The sequence below is a fragment of the Hemiscyllium ocellatum genome, chromosome 10, assembly GCF_020745735.1.
Source record: "Hemiscyllium ocellatum isolate sHemOce1 chromosome 10, sHemOce1.pat.X.cur, whole genome shotgun sequence".
NCBI classification, from domain to species: Eukaryota; Metazoa; Chordata; class Chondrichthyes; order Orectolobiformes; family Hemiscylliidae; genus Hemiscyllium; species Hemiscyllium ocellatum.
In genome coordinates, this window is record NC_083410.1 from 95005124 (window position 1) to 95026877 (window position 21754).

General features: G+C 41.8%; 1 protein-coding gene across 8 annotated transcripts in view; it reads left to right on the forward strand.

Annotated features, from left to right (window-relative positions):
• Positions 1–17325, forward strand: part of LOC132819860 (pleckstrin homology domain-containing family G member 1) — a 219202-nt gene extending 201877 nt beyond the window's left edge. For all 8 annotated transcript variants that reach the window (XM_060831757.1, XM_060831759.1, XM_060831761.1 and 5 more), the window contains 2 exons: positions 6842–8510; positions 13422–17325. In XM_060831757.1, coding sequence (XP_060687740.1) covers positions 6842–8510; positions 13422–14455 — 2703 coding nt within the window. In that variant the 3' untranslated portion in view covers positions 14456–17325. The remainder of the gene's footprint in view (positions 1–6841; positions 8511–13421) is intronic.
• Positions 17326–21754: the final 4429 nt, after the last annotated feature.

The window sequence follows — 21754 nt, forward strand, 5'->3', positions numbered from 1 at the left end:
AACCCACATGATTAACTTTATCAGCCAGTTTACCGTGCTGAACCTTGTCATAGGTTTTACTGAAGTCCATGTAGACAACGTCCACCACTCTGCTGTCATCTATCATTTATGGTCGTGTCCTCAAAAAAAAACTCAATTAAGTTTGTGAAATACTGTATCCCACGCACCAAGCCATGCTGACTATCCCTAATCAGACCTCGCCTCTCCAAATTCTTGTAAATCCAATCTCTCTCTATCCCCTCCAACAACTTGCTCACAAATCAATACCTCCGGTCTATAGTTCCCAGACAACTTACAGTTTGTCTTAAATGTAGGCACGACATTAGCGTTTGACTACAAATGCAAGCTTTTTATGATTTGCAGCATTGCACAAATGCATGGTGATAGCTCGGGGAACTGTATCAAATAAATTTGATAGTGAGATGCCAGCAAACATAGAGACAGATGATCAGGAATTTAGTCAGAGTTATGCTTTAATGAATCGGAGGCTGAGGGGTGACCTGTAGATGTTTATAAAATCATGTGTGGATAGGGTACATAGACAAGATCTTTTCCCTGGGTGGGGGGGGGAATCCAGAACTAGAGGGCATAGGTTTAGGGTGCGAGAAGAAAGATTTAAAAGGGACCTACTGGGCAACTTTTTTACTCTGGTGTATGGAATGAGCTGCTAGAGGAATTGGTGGAGGCTAGCCAATTATAGCACTTAAAAGGTATCTGGATGGATATATGAATAGGAAGGGTCGAGAGAGATATGGGCCAAATGCTGGTAAGGCACTAGATTAATTTAGGGTATCTGATTGGCAATGGACAAGTTGGACCAAAGGGCCTGTTTCCGTGTGATACACCTGTGTGACTTAAGGCATGAGAGAAGTTTAAGAAAGAATTCCACACTTGGCATTCCAGTAAGTGAAGGCATCACTGTGGAGAAAATCCAAATTGGATGATTGTAAAGGATTCTAGTGCTGGAGGAGTTGGAGATGGCAAAGGACAAGTCCATGGAGGAATATGAAAATTAGGATGACAAATTTAAAATTGCACCTTGCCCTACCTTCTTTAGTTTGAAACATCAAATATCATTTAAAACTGCTGTCAAATACCTCTTACTTTCCAGGCTGATGAGTTGGAACTCCACTGCAATACAAAATGCAGTATACTAGTGCTTTGGTGACACCTAGTGATGGATACGTAGAATTTCCATGGAGTGTGATAGTGGTCTCATCTTAATAGAATTGCACCAGGCTTGCTGTGTTGCAAACTAGATGTCGTGGACCTTTTCTGAACTTAGACTTGCAGGTGAAGAGAGAAGGGAAGTGAAGCAAAGTCGGCTGTGGTCAAGTGGGCCATTTTGATCTTGTTCGGTTTCCAAATCCTTAAAGGATTTGTATGTCTACAGCACTTCAATTCTCTCATCCTTGGGATGACCCAAAGTGTTTCAGAACCAACTTAAAAACTAACTGAAGTGCAGCAGTTATAATATCGGAAAATATGGCAAGCTCCCACAAAGTACAGTGTGATATTAGAGGTCAAGGGATAAGTATTAGCTACATTTCGATTCATGTTTACATGTCCTGAGCTAAGCATGCAGATAACCTGCTTTAGATGGTGGTCATTGAAGGAAGACTGATGACTAGATCACTGAACTCTTGCCACTCCTCAAATTATTGGGATCTCCCAATGTCTACTTGATCCATGGGTCTCTAAGGTGTTAATTGGAGCTTGGCACTGCAAACAGTACAGTGCTCCGACAGTATTGCATTCAAGTAGCAACTTACATTTTCCTGTTCATCTTTGTGGGCAATAATTTGCTGCCCAGACTTGAAGTGAAAGTGACATCTGCTAAGCCATATTTAGTCTTCAAAGCTAACCTTGCAAGGTCCTGCATGCTAACTTGGTGCTTTCTAAGGTTTAAATAAAGATTGAAAATACTGATACATCCAACCTATGTTTACTGTTACCAGGCTGTGTGGTGATAAAGGAGTCTTGTGGGAAGAAACAAATTGCCCATGCTGAGGTTATCCCAGCTCAAAAACGTCAGCAGATGTAGTTGGTATTTTTTCCCCAGCTGATTCAGTTATGATATGGAAGACAAAGAAGAAGATTTGTTGCTGCCTCCTGTCTTCCTAAATCTCTCTTCTCTCCTGACCAACTCGCCCACCTAAAAGTAATGGCTTCTCCTTTTGTCTGTTTGTTTTGTGGCCTCTATTTCTGTTGTCTCTTAAATGGAATTACATGAAATAAAAATAGTTGACTAAAGTGATCTTATTGGACAGATTAGCAGGAATGAAAATAAGCAAGCAGTGACAGACATTTTAAGGAGGTAATTGATGATTCTCAGCAAAAATACATCCCAGTGAGTAGGAAAGACTGAGGAGAATAAACTGACCATGGAAGGTAAGGAAAGTACAAAGTTGAAAGAAAAGGCATGTAAGGAGGCCACAGTGATAGCCCTGAAAATTGATAAATTCAGAATCCAGCAAAGGGGGAATAAAAAGACAATAGAGACAAAATAATCAACAAGGCAAACTAGTGAGCAATATAAAAACTGACGAGCATCTTTAAGCATGCAAAACAGAAGAGAGATCAAAGGGAACATAAGTCCCTTCGAAAATGAACCATGGGAGATGATTTTGGGAAACAAGGAAATGGTGGAGGAGTTAAATATGTTTGTATCTATCAGTCTTATCTTTTGAACATCCCAGTAATACTAGAAGAATGTGGGGGAAAAGAATTAAGGTCTATTATCACCACCTAGAGACATCATATTAGGCAAATTAATGGGACCAAAGGCAGATAGTTCCCTGGGCCTGATGGATCCGAAAAGAAGTAGTTACAGCGATTATTGGATGCATTGACTTGTAATTTTCTAAACATTGTTGGATTCTGGATTAGTACTGGAGGATCGGAAAACTAATGACACTCTGCTCCAAAGGGAGGGAGGCAACAATGGGTAACTAGGCTGGTTGGCCTAACGCCTATTGTTAGAAAACTATTGAAATCCATTGATAAGGAAGTAATAGCAGAACATTTGAAAAGTCATAACCTGTTCAACTAGCATTAGCATAACCTCATGAAAGGGAAACGTCTATCTAATTTATTGGAATTTTTCGAGGAAGCTTCAACCAGGGTGGATAGAAGGGAGCCTGTAGATAATGTTGTATTTGGATTTCCAGACGATGTTTAACAAGGTAACTCAGCAAAAGTTGTCACACTGTTGGAGTGAGAGTGTTAGTTCATTATATTGGCATGGCTAGTGGACAGGAACCAGCAAGTGGGGATAAGCAGTTCCTGTTCAGTTTGGTGACCCATGATTAGTGGGGTTCCACCAGGATCAGTGCAGGAACAGTAACTGTTTACATAAGAAGACTGGAGGGAGGAATTGAACGTACTGTCTCCAAACTTTCAAACGAGACAAAAATAGATGGAAAGGCCAGTTGTGACAGATAGTTTGCAGCGGAATGTTGATAGGTTAAGTGGGCAAAATGTTGGAAAATTGATTATAATGTGGCAAAATATGATTTTTGAAGGGAGAATAAAAGAATTAAATGGAGAAAAGCTGCAATACAAAGGGATTTGGGGTTACTTGCACAACAAAGCTAGCATACAGATACAGCAGGTAATCAGGAAGGTTAATGGAATGTTGGCCCTCTTTACAAAGGGAGTTTGAGTATGAGAGGAGGGAGGTTTTACTGCAACTGCACAAAGTGCTATTGAGACTGCACTGAGAGTATCGAGCAGTTCTCATCCCTTTATTTAGGAAAGGTTTCATTATACTGGATGCAGTTCAGAGAAGGTTCACTGGATGATCTCTGGTTTGGAGGGATTGTGTTATGAGCCAAGGTAGGTTGGGACTCTACTCTCAAATTTAGAAGAGCGAAAGGTGGCCTCGGTGAAACAAACCGGATTCTTAACAGGCTTCCCAGGGCAAATGCTAAGAGGATGTTCCCAAGTTGTGGGCGAGTCTTGGACCAGAGAGCTGTGATTGTTTGGAACTCCTTGCCACAGACAGCTGTAGAGGCAGTGTGTATAGTTAAGGCTGAGATTCTTGATCAGTAAGGGAATCAGGAAAATGAGGAATATCTGATCAGCCATGATCCTATTGAATGATGGAGCAGGTTCAAGGGGCTAAAGGGCCTGCTGCTGTTTCTATTTCTTGTAGTCTTACTGGTGATTTGAGACCATAAGACTATCATCTCTGATTTCTTCTTGTATTTCTCTTCGCACTCAATCCCCTCCCAACTCCCAATGAATTTTTGTATCTGCTATGGGGAGAGGGAAATGTTTCCCTCAAGGCACTTAAACTTCAAAAATCTTGACTATCTAACCTTTGGTCCTCCATTTAGCTTGACATTTCTGTTGTTGTTGATCTGATTCATTCCTTCATCTTTTTTATGACCATCTTTCCCCCTAGTAAAGCTCTTTGGTCTCTCCTAACCAATCTCTCAAAGGCTCCATATAACTGCAGTCAGACATTTTTACTACTAAAGTACCCATCCTCTGGTAATAAAGGCCAACAAACCATTTGCTTTGTTAATTGCTTACTGTACCAGCTTTGTTAGCTTTGAATCCTGAACCAGGCCACCCAGATCCCTTTTGAAGTTCAATATTTCCCCATCCCCTCCATTTGAGAACTGCTCTGCATTTTTGTTTTCCTGACCTGAAGCAGATGATCTCTGGCAGAATATAGGGAATAATTTTTAAGATCTGGCTAGGCTATATAACGCACCACTGAATCCTATTGTTCTGTTAAAACTGCTCAGTAATCAAATAATCCTGGAATACAAAGTTTAATCAAGTGAGGCTGTCAAGTGTATTGATTAACCCTCTGCTTACTGTCACCAGTAAGAGATGTGGGATATTTTTTACTAGGTAAAAACAATGACTGCAGATGCTGGAAACCAGATTCTGGACCAGTGGTGCTGGAAGAGCACAGCAGTTCAGGCAGCATCCGAGGAGCAGTAAAATCGATGTTTCGGGCAAAAGCCCTTCATCAGGAATACAGGCAGAGAGCCTGACGGGTGGAGAGATAAGTGGGAGGAGGGTGGGGGTGGGGAGAAAGTAGCATAGAGTACAATGGGTGAGTGGGGGAGGGGATGAAGGTGGGGGGGGGGGAGGAGGAGAGGATGGAGTGGATAGGTGGAAAAGAAGATAGGCAGGTAGGACAAATCATGGGGACAGTGCTGAGCTGGAAATTTGGAACTAGGGTGAGGTGGGGGAAGGGGAAATGAGGAAACTGTTAAAGTCCACATTGATGCCCTGGGGTTGAAGTGTTCCGAGGCAGAAGATGAGGCATTCTTCCTCCAGGCGTCTGGTGGTGAGGGAGCGGCGGTGAAGGAGGCCCAGGACCTCCATGTTCTCGGCAGAGTGGGAGGGGGAGTTGAAATGTTGGGCCACGGGGCGGTGTGGTTGATTTTTATACTATTACAATGGAGTCCATCTATCCAGTTGCTTATTGCTGTCTTTGCACACCTTACCTCTGATTTAGTGTCCTTTTTTTAATTTTAAGTCCAAACTAATTTGCTGTCTAAATTTTTTCCTGTCCACAAGAACCATCTCCTCCTTCCTTTGACCTCTACTACTAAACTGCTGATCACCAAATTACTTCCTGTTCCGTCTATTAACTGATATTATAAAGTTCTCCATTAAGATACTGATCTGTGCTTTTCAAAAAAAATCGCCATTACATCCCTACAAGTGAAGACTTTCACCTCTTCTGCTTTTGCTAAATGCCATGCCGTTTGGGGGTGATGATGATGGCTGAATGGTATTATCGCAGGCCTGTGAATCCAGGCACCCAGATAATGTTCCGGGGACCTGAGTTTGAATCCTCCGCAGCAGATTGTGGAATTTGAATTCAATAAAAAACAAATCTGGAATTAAAGAGTCCAATAATCACCACGAAACTATTGTCAATTGTTGGAAAAACCCCATCTGGTTCACTAATGCCCTTTTAAGAAAGAAGCTGCCATCCTTACCTGGTCTGAACTACATGTGACTCCAGATCCACAGCAATGTGGTTGACTCTTAACAGAAATTACCCACTGGAATGGGTAATAAATGCTGGCCTAACCAGCAATGCTTTCATCCCATGAAAGAATAAAAATAAATCCTATCTTTCTTCCTTAAGTTATTGATTGTGTTATCACCCAAATCCATTGCTAATCTTTTCTGCAACTGCATATTGAAATCATGCAGTTGGATTTTTGCCCAGGCTGCGGTACCAAATTGGCCTTAGTCATCCAACTTGACTGGAGCCATGCTACCATATGATCCCTTGTAAACCTGTATGCAGATTTGACACAGTTGAATAGACTGACCTCCTCCAATGTCTCTTCTATTGTTCAGCTTGAGACTGTCCTTGCTTGATTCTGCTCCATGTAACTCGAACATTGCCTTTGGCCATCACTAATATTACCTAGCTGTACCTCGTCTCAAGCAATCTGCTATTGAACCGCAATGTGCTTTTGTTACCTTCAGCTTGACTATTGAAACCCACTCCAGGTCAGTTTTCTACTTGGCAGCCTCTAAAATTAGCATCCCAAATTCTGCATGTATTCCTGAATTGTACCGACTCCCTGATGAATCTCTGTCCCTGTGTTTGACATCTATAGACTGCAGGCACAACAGATTTTGAATTTTACAAGTGTTTTAAATCTCTAGCTCTTCCCAGTTCTCTCATTCTTGCAAACCCCTCCAGTTCTGTGATTCTGGCCTCTTAGGATCACCTGCTTCCTTTAGTCCACCTTGGTAGCTGTACCTTCAGTTGTCTTGGTCCCAAGTTCTGGAATGCTCTTCCTAAATCTCTGTACAGTTTTTAAAAATATCTTTTTATTATGTTTTTCAGGTGTCTTCCAAATCCTCAACCGACGACTCTCGACTGTTTAATGTTCATTTCGAATGTTGGAATTCTCAACCAGTTACCCATACTGCAGAACAGATTGAAACCACAGGCAGTGTGTGTGGACTGCTGGACATGGAGTTGAGAGATGTGTGGACTGAGCCTCTCAATGGACGTGCCTCATTCCCCAGTCAAGCATTATCCCATGGGGGTCGAGGGGGCGATGACTACCAAAAGTTTGTGACAACAGCCTCCACGCCAAATCTCTCCTCCACCCCGATCCGTCCACTGTACCACAGTTCCAATATACCGAACAATGGTCGCACTGAGACCTCTGCTCTGGATTATCTATGTGCAGGCACTGAACGAAGGGTTGTGAGGAGAGCCAGCAGCGCTGGGGAGCGCCACTTGGCTTCCCGACACCGACCGCCTGCTGACAGTCATTCCCGAACAACACCAGGGATTTCCAGCTCTCAAACCTCCGCTGCTCGAAATGCCAGCTCTGCAAAGTCTGAAGGACTAGATGAGGAAATGCGGAACTCACAGGTTGCAGTCAACTTGAGATCCAACACCACTGAAGGCATATATGAGAACATCATGCTTGCCAGTGAGGAGAGATTAGCTGAAGAGCAACAGGAAGTTACCTGCAGTCCAGGGGACATAACTGGTGCCAGTTTCCAGTCGAGTGGTCAAGCTGAAAAGAAACACCAACATGGCAACCTAAGCCACAAGAATGTTGAGATTCAAGAAAGGTGGGAGGGGAGAGCCAGCTCCATTCATCTCACTGAGACCGGCCTGGTGTCTGGCCAAAATTCTCCAGCTTTGCCCAAATGGGAATTGAAGACTGTTGAGTCACTGAATGAGAGGCTGGTGTTGCCTGAGAAAGCGCACACAAAGCTGAAGAATGATTGGGAAGAATGCAGCAAGAGGCACAGCTTCCTGGCTCCTGACAGCGATTTGAGTTCTTGTGGACTGGGAGGTTTTGTTTCTGAGGAGAGCCTTCGGTTCAGTGGCGACGAAGCTCCCAATCTCAACCATCTGATGGAGAAGAGTCAATCGGGCTGGAACAGCTCTGCCAATTCTCACTGTGAATCGCGTGAATCCATCCCGGACAAACTGTCTGAGGAGGTGGACGAGATCTGGAATGACCTGGAGGACTACATCAGGAAGAGCGAGGAGACCAGGCGGGACCGTCTACCTGCAGCCTTCCCGGTCAGTGAGGATGATCTGAGTAGACCGGCTAGCACCCACGAAAGCCAGAGAGGAAGGTCGCTTGCTTGCTCCACTAAGGTGTGCCCTAGCTTTGTTGAAGCAGTGAAGAACAAATCTGGCAGATTGAGCACATGCAGTGTCAAAACAGACAGCAGCGAGCCAAGTGGGGAAGCGTCAGTGTTAACTGCGAGTGTTGCTTCCTTGGATGGTGAGGTGGTTGAGACAGAGTGTTTGTGGCGCAGTACTAATGTTGAGACTGATGTTCAGGATCTAGATATCATGGATCGAACCAAACGCAGAGTCTATTACATGGCCCGGCAGTACAGCCAGAAAATCAAGAAGGCTAATCAGCTGCTCAAGATGAAGAACACAGCAGAACAATCACCCTCTGATCAACCCAAGAGAAAATGCAAGGACCTGGTGGCTATTTTGGAAGAAAAGAAACAAGGTGGAACTGCCATTGGTATGTAGCATCATCCCCAAAACCTTCTATTTGATGGATGAGCTTCCAATGCTATTGCAGTGACCTACTTTCATCTTTAACATTGAGTGAAGGGCAGAGATGGACAATGTTTAATGTTTCAACCTTAACCTCACACTTCTGTTCCTAAGTTTGAGCTATATCAAAATTCTGTTGCTTGTATCCTCAATCATACCATTTTCTATTTTCACGTCATCCATACCTTCGCTGACCATCATAGCTCCTGAAGCAATATTTGTACTTCTTTCAGAGTTCTTCCTCCTCCCTTTCATATCTGTATGACCGCTTTCAGCTTTATAACCCTTAGTTGCTGCTCTAGTTCTGTCTCCTTGTGCATGCCTAATTTTACTGGGGCTACCATTGTTGGTCATAATGGTTTACAATGATAGGAACCTGAAAGGATCTCCAGATCAGAGACAGTTTAAAAACTGCTAACAGAAGTTTTAAAAAATATCTGAAGATGGATAATGTAAAAGCAAGTAGAAAATAGGAATAGAGTGCCCAATTAAAAGCACTCTTATCAGGATGCACATCACATTGTGAATGAGATTGAGTTTTGAAGGCTTAAATTGAGCTAAATGTATTATTTAGTTAACACAAAGATGTGGCAACAGGGTGACCAAGTTTGAGAACTGAATATTCAAGGGTACTCATCATTTGGCAAAAAGGGAAAGGTGGGATAGCACTCTTAAAGCATAAGACCATTAGTGAGAGAAGAACTTCAGTCAAAGGATCAAGATGTAGAATTTTGTTTGAATGGAGCTAAGAAACAGCAAAGGGCAGCAAATATTGGGAGTTGTTCATCCACAAAACAATAATGGTAATGTTGGGCACAATTATGAATTGAGAAATTAGAAATGTGTTGTGTGTAATACAGTAATGATTGTGATTTGGATTTGCTTGTGGTTTGGATGAGCAACAGTGCTATGGGTGATGTGTATATGAGAGATTTCTGGAGGAGTTAAGATCTTACTAACACAAACAGCAAACAGAGTTTCAACCTTTCAAACACCATCCTTTTACGTATGCTCATTTAGAGAGAAATTTCTCTTCTATCTAAACTCTTAAGTTTGTACCTAACTCCTTCCAGTTCCCCCTCGTTGGACTGTGTCAGCAGTTTTATGATTCCTTTGAGTCCACTAGCATGAATCTTTCAGTTTTATGGCCTCTATTCTACCAACCTGAAGATTTCTATCTGAAGCTCTCCTGGTTTGGAAGCTACATAAACAAAAATACTTCAGCTGGAGTGACTGGCTCCCTTGAATGAAAAGCTTGATTCTCCTGCTAGGAGAAAGTGTTGTTCTTCTGAACTAAACTCCTGATTTCCCTGAAGCAAATTCAAAGCTAAAATTAATGGCGATTTCGTTTGTTGTAAATTTGAAGTATAAACATTCCGTCTGCTAACACTATAGGGGTTCTGCCAGGCACTTAAATGTGGTTATCTGTTTTTATAATCGATGCACAGCTTCAAGTCATTTTTTTTAAACCAGTTTTCAAAAACAAGGACCCAAATCCAAGTGCATCTGTTTTGAAATTGAAGTCCAAAATATATATAAAATAACCTTCTATCACATGAAGGACTTGGAAACAGAGAAAAATAGAGCTAGCATTTGAAAATTTTATCAGATTGAAAGTTGGTAACTTGTCTGGTCCAGATGCATTACATTTCAAAGGATTGAAGGTGGTGTTTATTACAGCAGTGGTAGCTATCTTTTCAAATTCTGTAAATTATAAACAACATTCCTGCAGATTGGAAACTAGCAAATGTGACCCAGTTCTTTTTATTAGAATGCAATGGATGTCCAGACTAGATTAGATTAGATTACTTAGTGTGGAAACAGGCCCTTCAGCCCAACAAGTCCACACCAATCTGCCGAAGCGCAACCCACCCATACCCCTACATATTACCCCTTACCTAACACTACGGGCAATTTAGCATGGCCAATTCACCTGACCCGCACATCTTTGGACTGTGGGAGGAAACCGGAGCACCTGGAGGAAACCCACGCAGACACGGGGAGAATGTGCAAACTCCACACAGTTAGTCGCCTGAGTCGGGAATTGAACCCGGGTCTCAGGGCGCTGTGAGGCAGCAGTGCTAACCACTGTGCCACCGTGCTGCCCACTAATTCCAGAAATGACAGGTTTATCATATTCTAAGAGATTAGAGTCTAAATTTGAATTATCTAGAGTTTCAACAATTGAGAGATGTTCTTATTGAAACTTAAATTCTTATAAGGTGGATATTAGTAGATGTTTCCCTTGGTAAGTCTATAATCAAGAGACATAATCTCAAACTAATGGGTTGACTGTGAAAGACCTAAGGAGAACTTTTAGTGGTAAATCTTTTGAACCCTGTACCCTCAAGGGTTGTGAAAGCTGATTGAGCATCTTTGAGACTGAAATGGTGGATTTGTGGAGAATGCCATGTGATCTAAGAAGAGGCAATCTGATCCAATTGAATGGTACAACAGGGTGTTCTTGTGTTTCTTTGGCTGTCATGGACCAGAGATCTGGAAATCCCTCATTAAACACTTGTGGTACTATCCTCATTCTTCTTAAAACTACCTCTTTTATCCAATCTGGTGTCAGTCTTTTCTATTATTACCTGTGAGGTGACACAGGACTTAAGATTAGACCAGGGTTTAATATACAGTCGGTTCTGCTATAATGCAAATTGGCTTTAACACAATTCCGGCCCATTAGTTTAAACGCCGTGGGTATTGTATGATTTTCGAAACACAAAATCACATGAGAATGGAGCCGTTGTTATATCAGAACCAATTGTAGTCTATCTATTTTGTAAGTTTGCATTGGTCAAGTTTACTGCAGCCTTTTTCCTTCAGTTTTTGTGAATGCAGTCTGATCAGTACTAAATGCTGTTAAGTTGTTTGGTGAAGATTCCTCTCAGGAATAGAGCAGTTTCTCTTAGATGTTCACCTAAGCAATTGAGCCAACATGTTTTATAATTTATTCACGGGATGTGGGAATCATAGGCAAGACTAGGATTTATTGCCACCTTGAAGTGGTAGTGAGTGAACTCCTTTGAACCCTGGCAGTCTGTTGCATAGGTACAGCCTGGCACAGCTTTCAGGAGATACTTACTTGGATTTTAATCCAATTAGTGAAAGAATGGTGAAATAGACCCTAGACAGGAGTGTGTGTAACAAGGAGAGGAATTTGCACATGTTGGTGTTTCCATATATCTGCCTTTTGTTCTCCTTGATGATGAAGGTCAGGACTTTGGCCAATGCTTCAGAATAGCCATGGCCACTTGTGCTGTTATCATCTTGAGAATTCAGGACCCTGAATCATTCATCATCCAAAATGTTATGAACTACAGAAGATGGTAAAGATTTTCATTTATTCAGTTACTTACATAACCACAGGGAATGCCAAGCTGTTTTATTTCTAAATTTCTGCTTGGGTGGTCTAAATTTAGGGGACACAGTTTAAAAGTAAGGTGTCTCCCTTTTATAATACAGACGAGCTTTTCTCCTCTAGGATTTGCACAGTGTGGAATCTTTCCCTAGAAGATAATGAAGGGTAGACTTTGAAGTTTATTCAAAACTGAGTTAGATTTTATCATAGAGGAGTTTGAGGTACAGATAGGAAGGTGGAGATGAGACCACAGTCAGGTCAGCTCTAACCTTATGGACTAGTGGAGCAGGTTTGAAAGGCCAAATGGCCTATTCCTGCTCCAAAATCCTATTGTGCCCCCTCTGCTCAGACCTGTCATCAACTTAAATATCCCTCACTTTCCTGTTTGCTCTCATTTATTAAGTTAACTCTGCTTTCTCTCCACAGATGTTATCAGACCAGCTGAGTTTCTTAGCAGTTTGTTTTTCTATGTTTAAGATTAGAATTAGGCCATTCAGGTGGTGATATGACATACCTCTACACACAAGATGGTGGAAAATGGGAACACTGTCCACCCAAGAACTGCTGAGACTTGGTTAATTGTAATTTTCACATCAATTTTTTTTGGTCTGTAAGGATTAAGGAAATCAAAGTAAACAATGAAACATTTAGGGATGGAGCTGAATGGCCCACTGTTGTTCCTTTACTCCTCTGCCTGTTCCAATAGAATTGCCCAGATATATGAAAGACTTGGTAAACTTCCAAAAACTTCCTTTTTTAAAATCCTTTCAGAGAAGCGTGTTGGCTAGGCTGGCATTTGTATGCCAACCCTGATTGCCTAGAAGATAGTTGAGAGTCAGTCATATTGCAGTAGGTCTGCAGTAGTTACATATAGGCCATACGGTGTTAGGATGGCAGATATCTGACTTACCTTGAAGGAACTTAATGGACCAGATGGGTTTCTATGACAATTGAGTGATTTACACAGTTGCCATTAGGCTAACCTTTTATTCTGTAGCTGAATTTGAATTCAATAAAAATATCTGCAGTGGTGGAGACTTGAGCCCATGTCCCTAGAACATTAGCCTGGAGTTCTGGATTGCTAGCTTAGTGATGTTACCATGGCATTGCCACCACCTCTTCTAAACCTTCATTGTTATACAGCTTGTAATCATAGAATCCTTACTGATGGAGGCTGTTTGGCCCATTTGAGTCTGCACTGACCCTTACCTTACCCCTGTAACCCCACATTTACCATAGCCACTCTACCTAGCTTGCACAGCCCTACACACTGCAGGGAACTTAGGATGGCCGATCCATCTAATGTGCACATCTTTTGGACTGTAGGAGGAAACCAGAGCACCTGGCAGAAACCCACACAGACATAAGGAAAATGTGTAAACTCCACACAGACAGTAATCAAACCCAGATCCCTGGCGCTGTGCTAACTACTAAGCCACCTTGCTGCCTCTGTAATGTCAGGGTTATTTCTGTTTACACTTGTTTAACCAGTAATTTTTTGTTATTTCTCAGGTGCCCGAATTGCTGAATACTCCCAGCTGTATGACCAGTTCCTGTTCAAAGAGACTCCGTCTAAATCATCACCAAGTGTGCCAGTAGACAACAGTGGGGAGGTGTGTGCACAAAAGACTATGCAAAGCCCAGTCTCCGGTCACCCCTCCCATGGGCAGTCCCTGGGCACGGAGGACTGGCTGCTACACTCTACCTACAGTAATGGGGAGTTGGCAGACTTTGTTGCCTGGCCAGATATTCAGGGACTTGCAGCTAAATATTCCATCCAAGAGAAGAATGTGACAAATGGGCGACTTCAGAGTAGAGGGGGGTTGGCTGGCTCCGTCCCCTCTGTTGCAGCCTGTCCATCTGTCCCAATGCAGCAACGATGGAGTGCCATTATTGTCCCACCTGGTGGGTCAGATTGCTCAATGGCCCATGGCTACAACTCCCTAGGTCGCAGGACGAGTGAGGGTAAGCAGCGGGAGACTTTGCTGCCTTCTCCAGCTGTGATAACAAGCCAATCCTCTGACTCCATCAATCATGCTTTGGATAAGCAGGCACTATTCTCCAGCTGGGACCCGGCCTCTGACAGACTACATGTTGGGAACCAAGAGATTGAGGAGCCAGCTCTGACTTTACGGGACTCGCAAAAGGTCGTTGTAGTTAACAGGGTTCCACCCCTGGATGCCCAATTGGCAACACAGAACTATTTTGCCAATTTCAATGACACTGGGGAAGATGATGAAGACTATGTGGAGATTAAGTCTGAGGATGAGGATTATGAAGACCTGGATGAGGGAACCTTCACTCATGACCTGAGCTTCCATTTTAATGGCAAAGCAGAATCTACTCCCGAACCTGGCAATACCCGTTTGGCTCGTGCCTCCTGTATCCCATTGTCAGATAGCGATGCAATGGGCTCTTTAACTATGTTGGCAGAGCCTGACCAGCTGAGCCACTATCTCTGGCGGGAACCCTCTCCCAGCCAGCAGAATATTGTTCAGACTCTGCGGGACAAGTTTCAGTGTCTCAGCTCCAGCAGCTTTGCTTGAACATTTCATCTCCGTTCGAAGACTGGAGAGAGAGAGAAGAGGGTCAACCATTATGTATTAACTGTTTGCAAGCACTTCATGTAGATTTCCAGTTATCTTGCCACCATTGTGCTGTTGCCGCTGAAGTCAGCGAACCTTTTGTGTTAAATAGTATCTAGGTTGTGGCAATGAACAAGTTTGTTTGAAAGAAAGAAATGCAAATGAGGGTTTAGTTTTGTGTAAAGCAAGAACCAGTGGAAAAAGTGACTAGGAAATGCAGATATATCATGCATGCTATGAGGAATATGGGTGGTCAAGTGTTCCACTTGGGGGTTTGAAGGTTGGACCTGGGGTGATTGCCTGCCCGTCTTTGTTCCAGTTCATGTATTGACTCCAGTGTCATTTAGTTTTGTTTTATGGGGCAGGGGATGGAAATGATCTGTACGGAAGATAGCCTGGCCTGTGGGTGTCTTAATCTCTGAGACTGAGGATATTACAGTTTCACACATTGAATTGCATAAAACTGCAAATGGAACAAGTTGGGCAAGATTTTTTTCTCCCTGCTCAGCCAGCTATGGGACCATTATTGAAATTCTGAGCAATGCATAGTAAGGGATGGAAAGACTGGCAAGTGCGAACAATATAGTGGTCTTCTTGGAATCTGTCAAATGAAAAACCAGGTCAAAGAAAAAGAAAACCCAGTCCTCAATCAGTTTGTCTGTCATTTCTCCACAGACCAGCAGTGTATTTTATTTTTATTCTAAACAACACAAGGGTTCAGTACTCTTGACTAGTCAGTGACCAGTTGGAAAAGTGACCTCGTGATATAACTGGAATCCTATAGCTGTTATCCATCCCCTATATTTTTCCTGTTTTCCTCTGCTAAACACCCCCAGCCAACCTCCCACTGCCCCTGCACCTCACCTGATGGTATTGCACCAAGCAGATTTGATTCCACCTATCAAAGTACTAATGCTAAATGCCTTCAGGCTTCTCTTACTCACTTGTACTAAGCTAGCCATCCTTTTCAAAGAATAGACATTGAGAAACTGGAAACTTCAACAGTATAGCTTGCTCAGCTGAGGCTAAGATTAAAGGCAAAAGCACCCCTGCTCATTGGAGAGGGAGGCAATTTACATGAGCACTGCACATTCTGAGACAGGTGAGGATAACCAATGACAGTGATGGGGGCTAGGGTAAGAATGGGTGATGACTGGTGGGGAAAGCATTTTGAATTTCAGGAAACAATGTTGATGCCCTATCATGAGCCACTTACCAAATAGACATCTCCTATATTGATAGTCTGTGCCAGTTCAACGACAATGACTTTTCTATTATTAAGCACAGAGTGGTTAGGAGAAGGTGGTACTACAGATAATGGTGATTAATGAAGAAATGAGGGAATGCACTACCTTAAAACTATGTACTGATTACATTGATGCGTTGGTCTCTGTTTGATTCTGTACATTCCACATGGTTATAGATTTTCACATCAACTATTGGTTATGGGTAACTGGAAGTTGTCTCAATTGTTGAATCTGTTTTTCATCTTCAGCTCATTCATTATTCTGAGACTAGGGTATAAACTTGTTCATAACCCTTTAACCTACTCTGACTCCATCCACCTCCATTCCAGCTCCACAGACGGTGACGTTTACTGCTGGTGTAACCTCCCATCCTAATCATAACTGTAATTGTGAAGAAGATCATAATGTTCAGTGAAAAGATGCTGTTTGTGATCAGAGATCAATTGCAAAATGTTTCTCATGGATTTCTCAAGCATTGGTTATGAACATGTTACTCATTTTCAATGGGCAAATCTAGATGTAACACCAATCCAAATCAAATTTTGCATTCTAGTGTTGTCAAGCTATTTGTATAGTCATTTGTGTAGTATTCTTAAAGTGCTCAGAATACAGTATCTTTAATCTAATTGAGACCCCAGTTTTTAGAAATCCAGTCTCCTAGGGGTTAGTGTATCTGTATCACAATTTAGTTGCTGTAGTAAACTCCATCAAAATTTTTTCAAATTCTCCCTGCCTGTTGGTTAAACCAGTCACCTTTTTCATTTTTAGTTATCAGTGGGCTGGATATAAGGGTAAGGAAGATATTCGTTCATTCGTTCGTTCGTTCGTTCGTTCGTACGTACGTACATACATACATAATTTACACTGTAGGTTTATTATAGAACTGTGTACTGCTTTCAAATCTTGTAGAATAAGCCATACATAAGGTGCCCAAGAGGTTTTTATAGATCTGCACCACAGCTATTCCATCACTACATCCCCAGGAAAATGATGGTGAAAATTACCGCCTTGTTTATATCTCTGTGCCTCCTTTCAAAATACATAAGCAATAAGTGTATATTGAACCCAACTGTAGGTGACAGTACGGTGTATGACTCTATTGATATGAATCCCATTGCTCGGTTTTCCATTGCAAACTTGCTATTCCCTCATACTCATCCATATAGAAAACTGGAAAACAAATGGAGAAATTGTTTTAAAGTGATGCACGGCTTCTATTTTAAGCAATAATGAGATGCACTTGTAGGAACTGAAGTGAGCATTAATTGACTTCTAATCATGAAAACCAGTGGGACACAATAGTTCGCAAAATATAGTTAGAAATGTGTAAATTTTGTATCAATTATTTTTAATATTAGGTTAATACTTTATTGCAATTCTTCATTGGATATTTGCTCTAGTTAATGAGATTAAAATGAGAATCACTGAACTGGAGAGGAGAGATACTGATGTTTATATTCTGGAAAATTATTTCAAGATATCCTGAAATTACCTGTTAACTTCCTTTTTAGAAGCTGTACTGTACAAATCACATTGCCACCTGCAATGGTAAGGGATCACAATAAAAATCACTTGCAGTTCTGACATGTGGTACTTGAAGGTAATTTTTTTTCCAGTGTTTAAAACTGAAGTGACTGCTGAGGTGACCATGTTAAATAAATAAAAACTATCTCAGAAACTGGGGTTGTGATGCCTTGTCCTATGGATGAGAGATTGAGCTGAATAATGACTTCCATTTTAAAAAAAATGCACTTTTTACGGTTTATTTTGTAAAAATATCTGAATGTTGAACATGTAGCAAAATTATTTTTTAAAAATTGCTCGCTTAATTAATTTTACTTTTGCTCAAAGAAAAGCTGAGCCTAATGCATGCCAAATTTACCAGGAATAGTTCTAAAATCTCATTTTAACTTTTATAATATTGTTTTGTCTGGAGGGACATTATCAGTGTACATGATACAGAAATGATTCATTTGAAATAAATAACTCGAGTCTTCAAGTATTTGTCTAGACTGATTTTTGGGTTTTTTTCCAAATATAATGCAGCATGTGGAAGTGAGTAAGAGTCCATAATAGCTGAAAATGTGTTGCTGGAAAAGTGCAGCAGGTCAGGCAGCATCCAAGGAACAGGAAATTCGATGTTTCAGGCATAAGCCCTTCAGATTCCTGCTCTGATCTCCAGCATCTGCAGTCCTCACTTTCTCCTCGAAGAGTCCATGATAGTAAATGTAAAGGCTGTGAAGCAACATTTTGTGCATGTCCGATTGCCTGGAGCATTTATCGCAATCAGTCAATATAGAAGAAGGTTTTATGTTCAAGGTGATTGGTTTGGCTAAGGCTGGCATAATTCTCTTCATAGTGTCTCATACTAGCTACAGTATCCTAGAACCAGCAGCAGGGAGCCCAAAGGGGAAAAGTTGGGAACTGGAGTGGAGAGCACAGTCATAAAGATAGGTAACCAACCTCCTCTTGATTATGATGGGTCTGAAGGGGACATTGGCAGAGATCAGTGGTAAACACAAACTTGATGACAGGGTATGCATTGGGGATCTTAGTATTGCACATGAAATGAAAGCAAGTGAGAAGATTCCAAGTCCTGCAGATTCATGGCATACTCATACAGTCAGTTCTGCTATAGTATAGTTCTGTTCGCGTGCAATCCTGTGTTATAGGAAAATGGTGTAATAGCACTAATGGGGTTGGAATCGTGTTATAACCAATATACACTTTAAAACTTTGTGCTTTAGAAATGGTGTCCCCATTTCATCGGTTGTTATAGTGAACGTGTATTAGCAAAATGCATGCTGTAGCAGAACGACCTGTATTCTAAACCAGGATATTAAATACAAAGTGATTCTGAATTTCTAGTTCTGTTTAAGGGTGACTATTCACAAAGGCCAAAAATTACCAAAATAACTGTTCCTCATTGAGTGAGAAATGACTCCATCCCCACAAATGAGTATCTCTTCTAACCGGATCATTTGACGTCACTCACTCCGCTGCCTCTCTCTCTCTCCATCTCCCTTCCCTCCCTCCCGTTCCTTGCTCTTTGTTTGTCTGTGCTCATTTGCCTCTTTGTAGTAAGTGCTCATTATGGGGGATAAATGGTCTGGTACAAGTCCGATTGGGGGAAAAAAGAACGAAGGAAAACCTGAGATCCAGTAACTGCATCCGTAAAACAGTTTAATAACTTTAAATAGTCTTCACTTCGCAAAGAAGTGATACTGAGATCCATCTTCATCGAGGTGGATTCACAGTTCAATTAAGTCAATTATTCTTCAGCCTGTGATTTCTTTCCTCTATGCACTATTTTCAGCTCTCCAATATTTTTATCTGACTAACTACAGTCACTACCTCAATCTATTTGACCTAGTGCCAGAAGGAATAGTTGAGCTAATGTTTCATCTGCACACTAGGTAAGGGAGGGTAAAAATCATCAGTTGTACGAATCAAGCAATGTGTTTGGATGAAATCTAGAATATAGGTTGTATCCCTTCGGATGGAAATATTGACATTGAAGCAAGTGCGGCATAAATTAAAGAGGAGGATTTCTGAACTCTAAGGCATTGAGGGATTTCACTAACTCTTTGACCCTTATAACTCCATGGAATGCTAACCTAGTTTAAGTTTTAAAGACATTGCAAGGATAGGTAGACAAATTATTTCTGGTTGAGAAATCAAAGCCACTTGAAGTTAAAATGTAAACACTTAAAAGGTGGTTTATGTGTGGAAGTTTGGAAGTCCTATAAACAGCAATTGATGCTAGACCAATTAATTATAACTGAGAACAATACCTTTTGGTGGTCTTTGTAATGATGCAGACCTATAGTTGGTAACCTCTCTAGGACATATACGGAAAAGATGCTGCCAGACCTGCTGAGTTTCTCCAACACTTGCAGTTTTTGTTTGATTTCCAACATCTGCAGTACTTTATTTTTAGTGTCAAATTCCAGGGTGTTGGCTCACTGAATATAATGTGCATTTTACCACCTGCTGGGATGATCACTGAAAACATTTCAATGAGGATATAGAACCTTGGAAGATGTTCTTGAGTGGCTGATTTGTGCAGTTATCTTCCTGATTTTTACTGAGACACTTTTTGGGCTGGCTGTTACTATGATTGGATGAGGTAGGCTTCATACTGTGGGGAGCCAATGTGAGAATGATCTCCTGTCAAACTAATGATGTTCCTTCTGTCCATTTGTCCAGTCTAGTCTTCAAAAGGGAAAAGTAAAATTTCAAAGCTTGGAAATCAGCAAATACCTTAATGGATCTCTGAAAGGAAAATGCTTTTATTTGAGGGTGGGGAGGGGTGTATTTGGGGGAGGGATTCTCTCAACCGCAGGAAAACTTGCTACAGCAAGCAACATTCAACTGGCAGGCCATTGTAAAGACACATTCTATCAGAGAAGGTGGTATTTGAAAGTCACTTTGCCCTTCTGTATGTATTCTGTACCATTTCAGAGTAATTCCTGTTATATATGGCCAGATGGAAAACAATATGAAGAGTTCAGGAGCAGCTGAGTGTGCAGTGGCCATCACCAAGGAGAAGCTGCTGGGGGAAGCTGAAAGGTGTGAAGGCTGGTAGATCATCTGGACTAGATGGACTGCAGTTCAGGGTTCTGAAGGAGATGGCTGAGGAGATTGTGGAGGTATTTTTTTTGTTGTTTTTAGTCATTTTCCAGTCATCCTGCAATCCTTCCTGACTCCAGCAATTCCTAATTTTTAAAAAGGGAGTGAGGCAGAAGATGGAAAATCACGGCTGGTTAGCCTGACCTCTATCGTTGGTAAGATTTTAGAGTCCATAGTTTGGGATGAGATTGTGGAGTACTTGGAAGTGCATTGTTATTTTACAATGAGTCATCACAACTTCAAGAGATAGTAATGCCTTACACATCTGTTGGAATTGTTTTGAGGGGCTAACAAGCAAGTTAGGCAAAGGTAATAAGCATGATTTATTTGGATTACCAGAGGCCTTTAATAAAGAGCTGCTAAACCTATTATTCACCAATGGTGTTTGGGATAAGGGACTGGCATAGATAGAGGATTGGCTGACTGGCAGAAGGCAGTGTGGATAAAGGGGTCTTTTTTCAGGATGGCAACCAGTTAGTAATGGAGTTGTGCAGGTGTCTGTGTTTGGGTCACAATTGGTTCTATATGAATGATCTGGATGAAGGAACTGAGGGCATTGTTGCTAAGTTTACAGATAATACAAAAATGAGGGAGCAGGGAACCTACAGAAAGTTTGGACAGGTTAGGAAAGTGGGCGAAGAAGTGTCAGGTGGAAAACAATGTGGGAAAGTGTGAGGTTGTCTTTTGGTAGAAAGAATAGAAACCTAGACTATTTCTAAAATGTGGAAAGGAGTCTTACTTCCCTTGAGGTTGAAATGCAAAATCAGTTGGCAGTTAGGAAGACAATGCTAGCATTAATTTCAGGAAGGCTAGAATACAAGAACAATGTACTACTGAGGTATAATAAGGCTCTGGTCATACCACATTTGAAATATTGAGAGCTGTTTTGGGCCCTGTATCTAAGGATGGATGTGCTGGCCTTGAAGGGAGAAGGCTGTGGAGGCCAAATCTTTTAGAGTCTTTAAAGCAGGTTTTTGATTTAAGGCGATCAAAGGTCATGGAGTGGTGGAGCCAGGAGAATGGAGTTAGAAAACATCAGCCATATCTGAATGGTGGAGCAGACCTGATGGGTCGAATGGCCTAATTCTGCTTTTATCTTTACAGGCCAAGGAAGGAGCACACCTCATTTTATCGTTGGGTTGGGGGAAAGATTCACACACTATGCTCTCTGCTTTCCTAAACGTGGCTTCCACTCTGTCCCCCAGGCTCTAGAATCCTTCTGGGCTTAGCACGTACCTTGCTGGAACATGCCTCTGGGCTCCCAGGAGATCGGGAGGACTGCAGATGCTGGATAAGTCAGTCGATAAAGTGTGGCACAGGAAAAAGCATAGGCCAGGCAGCATTTGAGGAGGAGGAGGAGAATTGATGTTTCAGGCTTAAC